The sequence below is a fragment of the Falco punctatus genome (assembly GCF_963210335.1).
Source record: "Falco punctatus genome assembly, chromosome: 8".
Classification (NCBI taxonomy): domain Eukaryota; kingdom Metazoa; phylum Chordata; class Aves; order Falconiformes; family Falconidae; genus Falco; species Falco punctatus.
This window is the reverse complement of record NC_137588.1, coordinates 51919231-51934636: the sequence shown is the minus strand read 5'-3', so window position 1 is coordinate 51934636 and position 15406 is coordinate 51919231. Positions and strand designations below refer to the sequence as shown.

General features: G+C 37.4%; 1 protein-coding gene across 7 annotated transcripts in view; it reads right to left on the bottom strand.

Moving 5' to 3' along the window:
* GABRB2 (gamma-aminobutyric acid type A receptor subunit beta2) overlaps positions 1–15406 on the bottom strand; it is a 229586-nt gene that overhangs the window by 29773 nt on the left and 184407 nt on the right. For all 7 annotated transcript variants that reach the window (XR_013929983.1, XR_013929984.1, XM_080399297.1 and 4 more), the window contains 3 exons: positions 9142–9279; positions 7801–7953; positions 6425–6669 (listed from right to left, as the gene is read on the bottom strand). Coding sequence is in view for 5 of the 7 variants with exons in the window: in XM_080399297.1 (XP_080255423.1) it covers positions 6425–6669; positions 7801–7953; positions 9142–9279 (536 nt within the window). In the remaining 2 variants the exon portion in view is untranslated. The remainder of the gene's footprint in view (positions 1–6424; positions 6670–7800; positions 7954–9141; positions 9280–15406) is intronic.

The window sequence follows — 15406 nt, the reverse complement described above, 5'->3', positions numbered from 1 at the left end:
TACCTCTATTTGTTTAAACCTTCCTAGCTGGCTAAGCCCTACATTTGTTCTTCAAGACAACACTTCTTTTGTGATTCAACTCTATTAATATGCTGTTTAATCTCAGTCTCATATTAAAGTTCAATGTTTCTTATGTAGTACCCAAATTTCTGATAGAAAAACCTCATCAGTCTGACAGTGTCACTGGTTTGTGACTTGGCACCCTGTAACAGCAGTGCACTGTAACTTTCAGGCATGCTGACTGAATACCTTACGTAATAGAAAGACTACTGAGTAAAGAATTACTCATTGTTTTAAAAATACACTCAGTACATTTAAAAAAAGTCTTTGTGTTCAGAAAAAAAATCCCCTTATCTAAACATGCAGAGGTTAGCAATGTCAGTTCACATTTATTTAAAAAAACCCGACTGAATAAATCTGTATAAACAGTTTTATGAAGTGTTGCATAATATGCTGACATTTTCTCCCTCTTTTCCAGAGGGAAATTGCTTTATTAATGCTCACAATAACAACAGGATGATTGCAAAATTAGAAGTAGTTTTATTTATGTGACTTATGTTATCATGTACTTCAGGTATATAGTCTGTACACTTAGAGCATCTCTGTGCCTTAAGCTAGGCTGGAAACATCTAGGCTTCAGTTATTACTGCAACTGTATGCATTTTAAAACCACATTCAGTGATGTATTTAGATTACGCAAAACATAAAGCCACTTCTGTGAAGTGGCAAATCAAATTACTTTGAAAAAATATGACAAACAACTTTTATACAAAAAATGTTAATTTGCAGTAATTAACTGTTCTAAATCTAGATGGTCTAACTGTAAAGAAAAAGATAAAGAATTCAGAAATAATTTAAACACTGCCTGAATAATGGGAATGTAAGAATTGGAAAGATAGGGCTAGAAATGGAAGGTGTACCAAATCATTATATGGTAATGCCTCTGTTTTGATATCTGTTCCGAAAAAATGCAAGTATCATATCGTGTTTCTAGCTAATGTCCAGGTAAAGAAACATTAGTGATGTCTAAGACTGACAAGGTGCTCCATCAGCAGATGGATCTGTAGCCCTTCTTTTAACAAAAGCCTTGATGTAGGAACTGATATCAATACTCACAGCAAGCTATTGTCTCTGCTCCCTGACACACTTCCAGTGTGTGTTGCTTTGGAAGACGGTGGCGTACAGCTGCTTTTCCATTATGATCACCCCTTGTCAAATGTACAGACAGCAAGACGCAGGGAGTGGTTCTTTACAGAGGAAGAAGGACCAGCCTTTCATTCAGCCCAGTACATTTACCCTGGTCTTTACAGAGACAGCATTGGTTTCCATTAAATTACCACACAGCTGTAACAGGGGGGTTCTGATTTATCCAGAGCAACAAAAACACAGATATCATTTATACTGGAAAGCATTTTCACCTTACTTACACTTCCAGAGAAGTCAAGGAATGTATGTAGTAGTCTGAATCAAATGACTCAGACAAGCAACTGTGAAAAAAACAGTAACAGAATTCCAAACATGCAACAGCAGAAGCAGCAGGTTGGCTGGGAGTTTAGTAACAGGAAAACATAAAGCTTGGGAGGCAATGTGACTGCAAATCCTGACCACCACAAAGAGCAGAAGATGCATCAGACACATCAGAGTGATCAGCATCAGCAAGCCCATCTAAGCCACAGTTCCATGATCGAAACATCCAAGGTAAAATCATTTGATCTAATCATGTAAGAGGAAAATTTAAAAAAATAATCAAAAATACCTTGGCTACTGGATTCAGGAAGAAACTCATGGGGAATAAATCAGTACTGAGAGAGTGCCAAGAAGCTCATTATTTGGACTGCGATGTCAAAAATTAAGTGTATTAAAATGGCTATTAAATATAGTAAGTGTATTAAATGGGATCTACATCAGAAATTATTTGCAGTTGTACCAGGCTCTACACCGAGATCCTGATTAGGTAATCATCTCCTTGAAAACAAAGCCAGGCTTCACAAAGGAGAAAAATTGAACAGTTACATCACAGTAGCTTGTTTCCCTCTTCCCATTCCCTTCTATCCCAAAAGGAAACAGAAACCAAAATTAAAATTAGAAGAAAAAAAAGCCAACCTCATAGAGGCTTCTAGACCAAATCCTTCCAGACATTTTTATATAATTACATAATCAACAGATGAACGCTATGGATTTCAGCAAAACTTTTGACACATTATCTTAAAACTGAAGAGATGGTCTTAAAACTGAAGAGATGGTATGTCCCAGATATATGTACAATTACCCATAGGAAGACAGTCAGCTGAATGGTATCATGAAGCCAGAGCTTAGAATTTGGCCCTGTTTTTTAACATATCTGTTACTTATCTAGAAGAAGCACAGACAATACATTAGATTAGTGCCCAGAGCATAAGGAAAAGATAGCACAAAGTGTGCCTACAAAGAATCAAAAGGATGGTGATGACTGCCAACAGTCCTATTTAAAATAGAAAAGGCCACAGAATACAATTGCATAACAGTGGGTTAGATATATACCCATATGTACATATATATATATGTGGGTATCTATATCTATATATACACCAGACCTCAGGACACGGAGTAGGTCTTCAAGCAGAAATACAACACTCCTTATATATACTCTTGCAGTACTATGCCATTCAGAACAGAAGAGATGAAAAAACTCGAGACTGTAAAGCTAATAAAGGCATTTGAAGAAATAATGTAAGATAAGAAGATAGCCTTGCAAAACGAGGTGAGGAAATGATGTGAATGCTATCGTCAATTAATGAAGGAATTCTAGAGTAAGAGGAAAGCCAGGGCTTCACCTGTAAGCAATGATATAAATGTTTACAGAGAGAACAATTAGCTTTGACTAAGGCAAAAGATGACGAGTTAGAATAAAGGAATAAACTGCTGAATGCAGCTTGAGAAGCTTCAAGAGCGGAACTATCAAACACACAACCATTTTAACCTCAAGTCACTGCAAAGAAAATTAAGCATGTCCAACATGACCTAACAAGTCTGTGATCATGTATCTACTAGTTATTGAGTCTGAATCTTCCTGGAGTTTTGTCCTTTAAATTTCTCTGATTTTATTACTCAGGTTTCAGGATTCAAATAGCAAATCAAGATATAGGGCAAATCCCTTCTCTTTCTTTCCCTTGCCCCAAACAGAGCCATCAGTCTCTGGAAATGAGGGAATATATGAAGTTACAATCTTGTGTGATAATTCAGACTAGACAGAAGGAAGAAATTTTTTACAATGAGATGGTGAAACAATGGCACAGGTTGCTCAGACAAGTGGTAGATGCCCCACCCCTGGAAACATCCAGAGTCAGGTCGGATGGGGCTCTGAGTGACCTGGTCGAGTTGAAGACATCCCTGCTCATTGCAGGGGGTGTGGAGTAGATGACCTTTAAAAGTCCCTTCCAACCCAAATTATTTTATGATTCTAAAAATCCAAACCAATACCAAAAGCACCACACTAGACATATGACATGAACCCAAGATGAAATTTAAAGAAAGATTTGCCACAGTTTCACGTGGCATAGACCAGGGGAAGCTCTGCAGCCAGCCTGACAGTGTTCGTTCAGATAGAAAAAACAGGACATTCGCCTCCTGAGTCACCGAATCCCCAAGGGATCACATTGGATTCAGCAGATACCACAGACATGGAAGAACAGCTTCTACTGTGCTTCCCTACTGTTTTTTAGGCTTTCTAGTACCTTCTGAATAACCCTGAGCAAAAATACAGAGACTACTAGTGCCTGTAGCTGCCCTGGAACCTCTCCATACAAAAGAATTCAGCAGCCTAAAAGGGATCATGTGTTAACTTCTACTTTGATTTTGCAAATACTTGTGGATGGAAGGACTTCATCAGTACTTCTCACCACCTTTTGTTGCTTGAAAAGTTGTCAGAGGCTATTGTGAAAGAATGGTGTTGGAATCTGAAGAAATTTATTACAGATCTGTATCTGTATATCTGGTCTATAATGTGTAAACAAAGATTTGAACTACTGCTTGTAGTGCAGCGTAACTATCCACCTTTTTTACAATATCTATGCCAAATGCAGCAACATAGCTTTATAAAAGTTTTCATCCTCACGTTTCATGAGGTTTATTACTCATAGCATTAATCTTTCTGACATAATATCTGATTCTGATAAATTCATCATATTCCATGCAGTAATACAAAAGGAATCTAGTAATATCGCAAAACACTCATACTCGGGAAATTTAGTCCTTCAATGCTGGATCCTGATTAGAGATGGAGTGTTGGTTTGGTCCCATTTCTAAAATACTTGGGTTTTCATGGAAACCTGCATCTGAACTGAAACATTTCTGGTTCTTGTAAATGAAAATACTTACATAATATTTCCCCCCCTTTCATAGATAAAACATTCAGGTCCATTAAATATGAATCTGTTTTCTCGCTGTTGGTCAGAGCAAGAACAGATGTCAGCTCCCTTCCTCCTGCCCAGAGCAGCCTACACGCAGTAGGACAGGGCTCTCGGAAGACTACTCTTTACTGACCCTCTGCTGCTTGATTCTCCATCTATTGCTTAAGGGATTGCAAACCACGTTATCACATCAGAGCATATCCGGATACCGGAGCAGAGCTGCTGTAGACTATGAACCACGCTGGCCTCCTATATTAAGCAAAAGGCTCAGTATAAAAAACCCCTACAAATAATGTAAAGTTGTTCCCAGTATACTTTGTGCAACGATTATTGGAATTAACGTACTCTCCTTAGTGGATTGGATTAGTACACTAGTTAGTGCTTTCAAGTTCTAGCTCGTGATTAGCAATTTGCCACTAGATTTTGGCTACTCTGTTAAATATCGGAAAGATCTATTGTAAGAATAAGTATACAGAAAAAAATCACAAGTAAAGCAGTATACAAAAATATACCTCAGCTGGAGGTGACACTGACACCTATATATCTTAAATTTCCACTGACATTAGAGGAAAGACTTCAGGTAAACACAGACCTAGTCTCATAAAATTACCTACAGTTTCTTTGTTAATAGCTTTGATTGTTTAAAGGTTAATTATTTTTAAAAAATGAACTTGACAAATTAAATAAAAGCTTGCAGATCTTTTACATTGCTGAAATATCACCAATAGAAGAAAAAGATTTTACAGTGTTTCCATGAAACTTTACGATGGTAAGAGATGATCTATGGTACCATAACATGAAAATTAATCTCATCATTATGCATGTGCCTTCTTTCATTAAAACATGTATCTCTCAAATTAAAAAGAAAAAAAACCCCATAATTAATGAATGGGTGAGATATCTAAGCCATGACAATATAATACTGCATCTTGAAAGGGTATATAACCTGTAAAACTGTTTTATGCTATCAACATGCGATGAATTTTTGTTGTTCCAGCCAAAATAGAACAAAACATTCTTTTGTCTGCAGACACAGTATCCTAGTGTAGAAGTTCTGAACAAACATGAGAAATTCCACCACTAGAGCTGTATGAAACTTATGTTTCCACTTCACAAATAATCACTTGGGGTTCTTTATTTTCATTCTGATTTAGACTTTTTCCTTTAATTCTCATTTTGATTTTTTTCCCCATGGATTATCATGCTGAATTACAAATTCAAAGAGCTTCTAATGAAAAAAAAATATTAACTTTATTTAACTTCAAATTCTCTGTGTGTGTGAAAGTTTATACATTTCACACTGACTACATTTTAACATTCAGCCCAGATTTGCCACTGTGTGAAACTCATTCAAAATGGTCAAAGTGAAAAATGACAAGTGCTTTACATTAAGTGCTCCATTTTCATTAGGCATAATGGATATTTTTTCTAAAAGTGTGTATCTTGGCAAATGTATTTGCTGCCTCAATCCTCCAACCCCAGGGGACCATTTTTAGATTCAAAATTAAGTGCACAGCAAGTTGACGCTTTATTTCTGAGCAGTTTCACATTTAGTCAACAGTATCCTGGGCCATTATATGTTGAAAATATGCAAACGTTTCAAGCTTTAAACACTTCTGTAGCAAATGTTTCTTATCCAGGTCATCTGAAAGATTTATGAAAGTAGGTTAAATTTAGGTTTCATTGCCAATGTTCCATACAGCTCTTACTAGAATATCAGCTATAGCCATCATTTTGGATTTGTTCCTTTGGAAACAGGTTAGACATATTTAACTCTACGTCCTGACAGAAAACATCTCACAGTAGAGCTTAACTGAGTGCATGCTTTAGAAAATCATCATTCAGTTTTCCAGGCTAGAGGGCAGCATTCATTGCTGAGGGGGTTAAACACACTGCTCTGCAGAGCTAAGACAAGGTCATCATAATCCCACTCCACTCATTTTCTACAAGAAATCACATTCTAAAGCTCTGCCTGGCAGAACTTAAAGTCTGCCTTCCTGGGGCAATGCTAAAAATATATCTCCATTTCAATGTACCTTATTGACATCCATTCGCAACTTCTCGTTGTTGGCACTGGCAGCTTTTTCTGCCGCCTTCTTTTGGCGCTGCGGTCCCCTGCCAAAGAAGATGTAGTTGACCAATGCATACTCCAGCAGAGCCATGAACACGAAGACAAAACAACCCATAAGGTACATGTCAATGGCTTTCACGTATGGAATTTTGGGAAGAGTCTCTCGAAGATGGGTGTTAATTGTTGTCATTGTGAGCACAGTTGTGATTCCTGGAAAAAAGAATTGACAAGTTCATTGACTGAATTAATTTTAATTTTCTAGCATAATAGCTCATAATATTCAAACACTAGAGCTGACAAATTCTAAGTTGATGGGTTGGTTTTTCTTCCTGGTGGAAAAAAAGCCCACCTCCAACCTCTGCCCATATTCCTTATCTTTATTCTTTTTGTATAGAAAAGAAAATTATACCTGTAAGAAATTGCATTCAAACAAACAAACAGTAGTTGCATTCTATGAGTATGTTTTTAACCAGATAAACTGTAACCTTCTCTAACAAGTCTCAGTTATAAATTACCAGCCTAGAGTCACTGTTACCTTGCTTTCCTCCAGCATTTTCAAAATATCTGTAGTCTTGAGTTCTTAGGAGAAAATGCTACACAGAAAGGCCTGGTAAAACCCAAGACAGTATTCTATAAAATTCAAATGTCAAATTCTCAATTGCATCTTTTATGGTGATGCACTTACTTTAGCTATACAAGACCTGTACTGGCAGGAAGCAGTCTGATTTATACAAAATTTGGCAATAGATACTCGTATTTATTTTTATAACGCACTTGGATCCTCTGACGAGGGACACAGTATAAACAAACACCCATGGGATTAGTGATGAGACATAAGAGTACTTTCCAGATTATTCAGGGAAACGGTCTTGCTTTTAGACTGTAACGTAACAGTAAGGAAAAACGCCCTCAACTTAAGGAGAAGTTAGCTATTCAGCCCTAGTAAAACTTTATTTAATTCATATGTGAAAGGACAAGTAATTTATAATCTATAGCCCAGAGCTGAATGTGCATTCTGGACTGCCATGGGCAAAAGCAAACGAAATGCATTCTCTTCAGAGAAAAAAACCAGCAGTAAAACAACAACAGAAAATGTTGAGACAATTAGGCTAATTCTAGTTACAATGATTATACAGTTAGCTAATTCAGACATGAAATCACTTTAATTTTTATTTAAATTGTGATGATTTAAGTGCTGATTCAAATAATAAAAAGCTTAACAAGCCAGACATAAAAAGATCTAACAGATTTATTTTTCAGATCAGGCACTATCCACTAAGCCAGAAGCAAGAAAAAGCATTCAGCTAATGCACACTGCATGAGATGCGTAAAAATGCCTACCTAAAGCAACTCTTGCAGCTGAAGCATCATAATTAATCCAGAAGGAAACCCAGGACAGGATAGTGATCAGAATAGAAGGCATGTAGGTCTGCAGAATGAAGTAACCAATGTTTCTCTTAAGTTTAAAGCTGAGAGACAGCCTTGGGTAGGCACCTAAAAAAGAATATTTGGTATGGCCATAATTTACTTGTATAAAGCCTGAAAACAATTTTCTGTCATTTTGGTTTTATTGTCTCATGCAACATAGAGTACACACAGAGCTGTAAGATCCAGGATAATCAGCTGCAGAATTTCTAGCAAGAATTGAGACTAAGTAATCTTTTATTCTAAATGGTACAAGGATGCTCTAGGTGCGTATCTTCTGCTAATCAAAATATTCAACAATCACCAGCCAAAGTACATTCCAGAGCATCAAAGCATAGAAGTGCTTCTTCTGTGACACAGTGGGGCATGCCTGCTCCAGTGTAACTCTTGCTCTAACCTTCTCTCCAAGCAATGCAACACTCGCCCTTTGCCATTTGACACCAGAAATATTTTGGCATATGAAACACTTGTTGAAATGGGTGTCTAGAGATGCCTATTCAAGTCCTATCTCTGCTTGGTTTTGAAGAATTTGGGATGTGCAATCATTCTGTACTCCAAAGATGATTTCTATCCATACCTAGAAAGTGAGTTTTTAAGATTTTCTTTTTTTAACACACCCAGTAGCTTTCTCAGGTAGGTAGAAAACATCACACAGTAATATCCCAACTCATTTTTTGTCTCTCTTGAGTGATTCAAAGTGTCATTGAAATATTCTAGCTGTTTCTTATTTTTTTAAATTTATTTTATGAAATCCAATCTTATTTTCTACTCCTTCTCACAAAGCATCTTTTCAGCCTTCAGAAAGTCATATGCTTGTTAGCATAGGCTAAACTACAAAGTCCTGTGGAACAAGGATTTGAAAGGTTTTACAGCTAAGACAAAATAACTAGATTAACACAACCACAGGTTGGCACAAGGAACATCTAGAAACAGTGAGAAAAAGGTTCCTAAATCTCCTAGAGGCTGGGTTACTTCTTGTTGGGTTTAGGGCGCTAAGGCATATAACTGGCTTAATCAGTTTTCATAGGAGAACAGAAAATACAGCTTGACTAAGCCGTAACATGACAGACTACTGTATCCTCTTCATATGTTAATGAGTGATGCCTTATACACTATGAAAGCTGTAATAAAAACTTGCTGCTCTGATTTATTCCCATTTCTAAAATTTTTTCTCAGATCCTGAACTGCACATTGAGAATTAATCCATCTGTAAAAGTCTTCCCAGTGAATTCCCCTCTTAGATCCCCCTCCACAAACCTGTAGAGAAAACAACATTCTTGGTGATAAGCTTGTAGTCTACAATGGAGAACTGTGGCAGTTCAATCTTTGTCACTCCTGTGACTGCATTATCACCCCCACGCCAGTAAAATTCAATGTCATCTGTTGTATAGCCATCTATAAAAACAGGAGTAAACAGTTAAGATATACATCTCTTCTGACATCATGGAGAACAGTCCAAAGAATTAACTCAGAAAATAACTTCAAATATATTTCTAAAACTAAACCATTAATAACATAATAGATGTATAGAGACAGACAGACACAAGTCATTCTAAATATGATTTCCAATGGCAATCCTAGGAGCATTTTAATCTTTGGGTTTTTAAAGATATATTATATCAATATATTAGTAAACCAAAACTTTAAAAGCAAAGTAAGACTACACACATCCCATACATAGATAGTAACTGTACATCCAGCGTAAGGTTACTTCTGGTCCCAAGGCTGGATAAAACAGTCTAGGTTTGCTGTAATTGCATCCCCTGGGCTGAAACATCAGCACTGGTACCAGAAATAAGACCAAGTCACCAGGAGACGCCTGGAAGAGATGCTTTTCTGTCTCGTGCACCATGATCGGCATACGAAAGAGGACAGTGAGACCAATATGGGTAACAGAGAAGTTTGACGTACAGTTATCTCATGACATTTGCTCTGGGCGCCATGTAGTTTATAATGTGAGAAAAGAACAAACTAGTTCAAACCCATTTAGGTTCTTCTCATATTCCCAGCATCATTCTTTTTCTGAAAGTGGCCTGAATGCCACAAAAGGCAGCCACGGTCGGTGAGGCCCTCGTAAGAAGCAGCTATAGCAGATGCAACAGCCATCACTCTGCATGGCAAAAACACACCCACAAAAAACCAACCAAGCAAAAAAAAAAAAAAAATATCCCACCACCCACATAAAAAAAACCCAGAAGATGGCATGTGTTCACACAGCCATAAAATAAACATATGAAATGTGAATCTGGGTTGGCCAAACGGCAGCTGAGCTACCTCGCATACTCCAGCGCTGGTGTGTAGAACTGATCAGTAGACCACAGAAATAAATCTACTACAGAACCAGGGAATAAGACATCCATGAAGGTTCATAGCCTTTTAAAGGTTTTTGTTGTTGAAAATTGTAAATAAAAAGAACAACTTGGAGACAGAATAGCGACTATGACATTTTGGGAAACTGACAGAATAAAATGGTAGATATATGACCTTAATTTTAAGTTCTCACCCACAGACAAAGGATAAAATTCTATACTAAACATTAGAGTGCTCAAATAGTGTTTAATTTCAAGGAATAATTGAGGTTATGCATTTTGTGATAACCTAGAAAATATAAAACTGCTTCCACGCATCACTAATTTTTTATAATCGAAGTATAATCCAGGTGTACAGCAGCAGATGAGGTAACTGAGTTTTAAGAGATGAACACAGTAATCTGTAAAAACACTGAAACAACCATAAAAATCTATCCCAACATACAGCAGGTTTTAAAGTATGTTACATTCTTATAGCATATTGATAGAAATTACAGGGTTTTTTTATACATGAATCATTCTGTTTTTCATGGGTCTAGCAGCAAATCTAAACTAGTTTGAGGGCAGAAAATGGAAAACTAATTTCAGGAATCAGAGCAATCTCATTCATACAGGACAGATTTCAAACTGCTCCTCAACATCAAGAACTCAAGATGGAACCTGCTTTGCTTTGAAAGTTGCTGACACTGACCGCAAAACTGATGAGAGAATAGATTTTTTTATTTTTTTGTGAAATAAGTTCTTCCTTAATCTTTTCATTTACCCAAAGGTTCACTAGCTCTAGCTGATAAGACCAACCAAAGAAAAGAAGAGGTTTGTATTTTCTAAAGAAGTTTCAACAGTTAAGGGAGAAAAAGCTCTACAAAGTGGAATGTTACATGCTTTTGACTTATCCAGAACTCCTTAAGAAACAGTTTAAATCCGCATCAACAAATAGCTTGCATCAGTGGTCACTGATTTGTTTCCCCTCATACTTTCTCTTGTTTCACCAAGAGGAGAATCATCAAAGGAATAACTGAACATAAATTGGACTAATAGCTTCCCATAATATTTAGCTTCCCTCTTGTTTGGACAGTGCCACCAAAAAAAATCCTCATAGACACCATAATCTTTCAATTTATTGTATGTTACTTGTTCAGAGTCTAAAACATGAGAGCTCTGAAACGGAGCCAAGATTACTGCTGTCTGTCAGTAGAAAGCTGATTCTCTGTAACCAAAAAAAGCATTAACCGTGACTCCACAACCATACTCATGCTTCTTACATACTTTGTGATACAACAGAGTATGTTCAAATCTGCCTTTTTCATTATCAGAACCCATCAGCATTTTAGTTGTCTCATGAAGATCAACATGTGATTTAACTTTGTTTTTCGCTTACTGCATCTTTGCATAGGAAGACCTATAGCATTCCACATAGACTTGTCTCAGAAGAAATTTACGGCACATAATTGTTGCATGTTGACCAAGTGATGCTGTATCTAGAGATAAGAATAGCTTTAGCACAATGATTTCCAATAGCTAAGCAAGGCATCCGCAGTTCAGCCAAGACTGCTGTTAGAACCAAATTTGAATTGTTCTATAGTATCAGTTAAATTATTTCAATAGTCAAATTACAGACTTACCTAGGAGATGGGAATTGTTTTGTTCTCATGAGGAAATAATGTATTTTGGTGCTTAATTATGATTTTCTGAGAGAGACTGCCTAATTATATAAGCACCTCCCTCCCTATCTCTCATTTCTTCAATTAACCTTATTCTACTTCCTCCACAGTATAAAGATAGCAAAAGGTACACAATGGAAGAGCACAATACTTTAAAAGTTTTGTTTCTTCTAAAATGACCTGAAACACTGAGGCACTTCTAAGTATTGAACATTTTAAGAAATGAGGAGTACTGGTACTTAGCCATGTAACTGAGATTACATTGGTTTCTGAACTAAACAGTCTTGAGCTGTGGAAAACAACCTGTAAACCTTTGACAATATATTGTAACGTTTACTTTAGCTTTTTCACGCTCATTACTACTTGTGGTAAAAGTTTACATCAAGTTCTGGCTTTGACGCTGTTAATGTGACACCTTGGTAACTCTCCTCCTCCTCTTGCCGCGGTTGTGGGTGTGAAAGTCCCATCCTGCCCGGCCCCCTGTGGCTCTCCAGTGGGTACCTGTAAAAGCTCTGTTCCAGCAAACCGCCTTTGGTTTTGCAAATTGTTACTTACTAATACCCATAGCCGTTGTCATGTTCCCAAATACCGCATGGCAAGAAGGCTCTCTGCCCTTGCTGTGATGTCCATGGGACCATTACAGCTGTGGGTGCTCCTCCTCCCAGCGGAGAAGCAGCAGTCGTTTGTCAGGAGGGGAAATCACTGCCAGCACTGAGGCACTGCCTGTGGGCACGCTGTTTCTGCTCTCTGCAGAACACTAGATTTTAAGTACCGCTAGATCTGCTTCACTTGCTTTAGAAGGTACTTTTCCAGGAAGATCAATGGCACATGGATAGAGGTCGTTATTGATTGCGTTGTGGCAAGACAGGCCCACTTCAGGAAGGCATTTGAAGGGAAGACATTTGTTCCAGTACTTGTGTGAAGCACAATTCCTTCATTTGGTGCAGTAAGTTCTTCGGTCATTTTTTCTAAGCATTACATGGTATGGGGAATACGTGCAGATTCTGCAGACCTGAAATCCATCAGGTTGTCATGACATCTTTTACTTTTCTGGTCACAAGTCTATCTTCAGAAAAAAGGCAGACAGCGTACTTAGGTTTGTCTGTTATTGGTTTACATTTGTCAAGTCTCACTCTAGGCTTTCAAAGAGAAAAATAGAATTAAATCTAATATAAAAAAAATGAAGAAAAATTAATAAATTGGCTGATCTTCAGATGTAAAAGCAAGCTTATGTTATGAAAAATATAAAAGGACATCCTTAGAGAGATTAGAAAGAATATAACACACCTTGTTCTAAGGGTTCACTCTTACTTTGCAATGTTGATGAGTTTTGCTGATACTCTCTCTCAGATATTCCCTGCTCTCCAGCAGTAAATTCCAGATTCTAATACCATTTACTGAAGTCAGTGGGATTAATCTAGCTAATTTATTTAATTTTGAGTTAATTTAACTGTTAAACTTCATAACTAATAAATCAATCTTTTGTTGTTGTTGTTGACAAAACAAATGCTAACATAGGCTATAGCAAGAAAAAAATCCCACTTTTTTATGTAAGAGAAAATGTGTTTATAAAAAGCCCAAATGGCTCTTTATTTTAGTTTATTTTTTAGAACATCTGTTAGAACTTTTCTGCCCAACTGCCCATACGCAGTTTGGCCATCAGCCACCTAATCATAGCAGGGTTCACACAGGAGAACTCCGGGGTTTATGTTCCAGCAGACTGCCAACTGCTTCAGCGCTGCCCTCGACCAGGAAGATGCGGTTCAGCTTCTCTGTGTATTCTCACAGCCTTAATAATAAGCAAGTATCGACAACTACTTCTGGAGGAGAGCTGAACTCCTTCAAAAATCTGACCCTGAAGTTCAAACTGAAGATTCCAAAATGTGCAGCGGTGGGGCTGCTTCTGGGAGACCGCATGGAGCTCCCTGCTGCTTAAGGTACTTACACGGGGGAAGTGCTAAGCTGAGGTTTGGGCACCGAATGACAAGATTTGTTAGCAAGTATTGATGAGAAGAATTTCAGGAAGTCTCTTCAAGCTTTCATTAAAATACTTTTCTCTCTTTCCAAGATGGATGAATTATCCCATTCATTTCATAACACAGAGAAGGAGAGAAAAGACTATAGTCACCAGCACGAGTCCTATTTTGTGTTGCTGAAGTACCCAAAGATAACAGGATATAAGTCTAATACCTGCAAAGCATCTGCCAGAAGAGACAACAGACCTACTTCTGTCTCTAGTGGATGTTTTACAGATATCAAATTCCAACTACCAGTGTCTATAATAAACTCCATCTACAGGTATCTGGGACTGAAAACAACTCTACTTACAAGTTAAACTTAAAGACCAACCAAATTAAAATAGTAATAAACAGTCTAGAAGAATAACCTGTGACACTTGACAAGAAAAAGGCAGAGTTAATGAACATCAACTCAATGTTTCTAAATTATCAGATCACACATCAGTAATGTAGAAAGTTAAGCATACTAAAACCAAAAATCGTGCAAGTCGTTTTTGCGAGAACCTGTTTAGCACAGAACTATTTGATTTAGACTGTAAAAGAACTGTAGTTTTAGTATATATTGAATTGTACGTAGCACTACTACCAGTACAGAGAATCTGATTGATTGCTTTTTCCCAAATCATTTATATATCATCATCAGCACCATTTACTTCACATTCAGAAAGTTCAATTTCTCATTTCTGTCATGCATCACACGTTGGCAGTCAACCAAATCAATACAATGTCCTGGTAATATGGCACCAATCTGGAGAGAAGGAAAGCATTCTCCACTAGCATGGACATTAGCATGGACAGGGAGTTTATCATCGCCTGTACTTCAAGGAACTACAAATGATGAAGCACTGTAGAAGAAAAACAAACAGCTAGAAAAACATAAAATAACCCCCTTTTCACAGAACCAACTAAAAATGCCTATTTTTTTCCAGTCTATTTAAAAAAAGTCAAAATTTGAAAACTCTTTAAATGCAAACAACCTAAAATGAAAGTTGTAGCATTACTGCCTGAGCATGAGAGTGTTTAGACACAAGACAGTTATCAGAAACACCTCACAATGGAAAAAAGAAGCCAACATTTCTAAAGAACTCAGGATTTATCAGTAGGATTCACTGCCTCACAACACTTTTGTTTGTACACAACAGTTGGGCTATATTTTAGATTGATACATACACATACACTTCTTCAGTGTGCACACCGTGTAGGAATTCTAGTTGTCTATATTACTACTACTGTGGTAGCACCTGGACACTAAAGATAAGGTGTTTGTTGTTTTGTGGGGAAAAAAATAAATGACAAACATGCAGAACAGTGAAAATGTGGCTAAATCAGAGAGGATCCTGAGGCCATTCACTCACCTCACTCTGCTCTGAACCATCAGCAAACTGGCCATGTGGCTGGAACAGCACTGAGCAGCACGTGCATACATCCAGCGTTACACCTGAGCGAGGGATTACCACTCCAGTGCTAACAGTGAGGATCCGGTTGGGAGCTGTCTTAATCCTATCCCTGTCCACTCAAGCTTATCCAAAAAAAG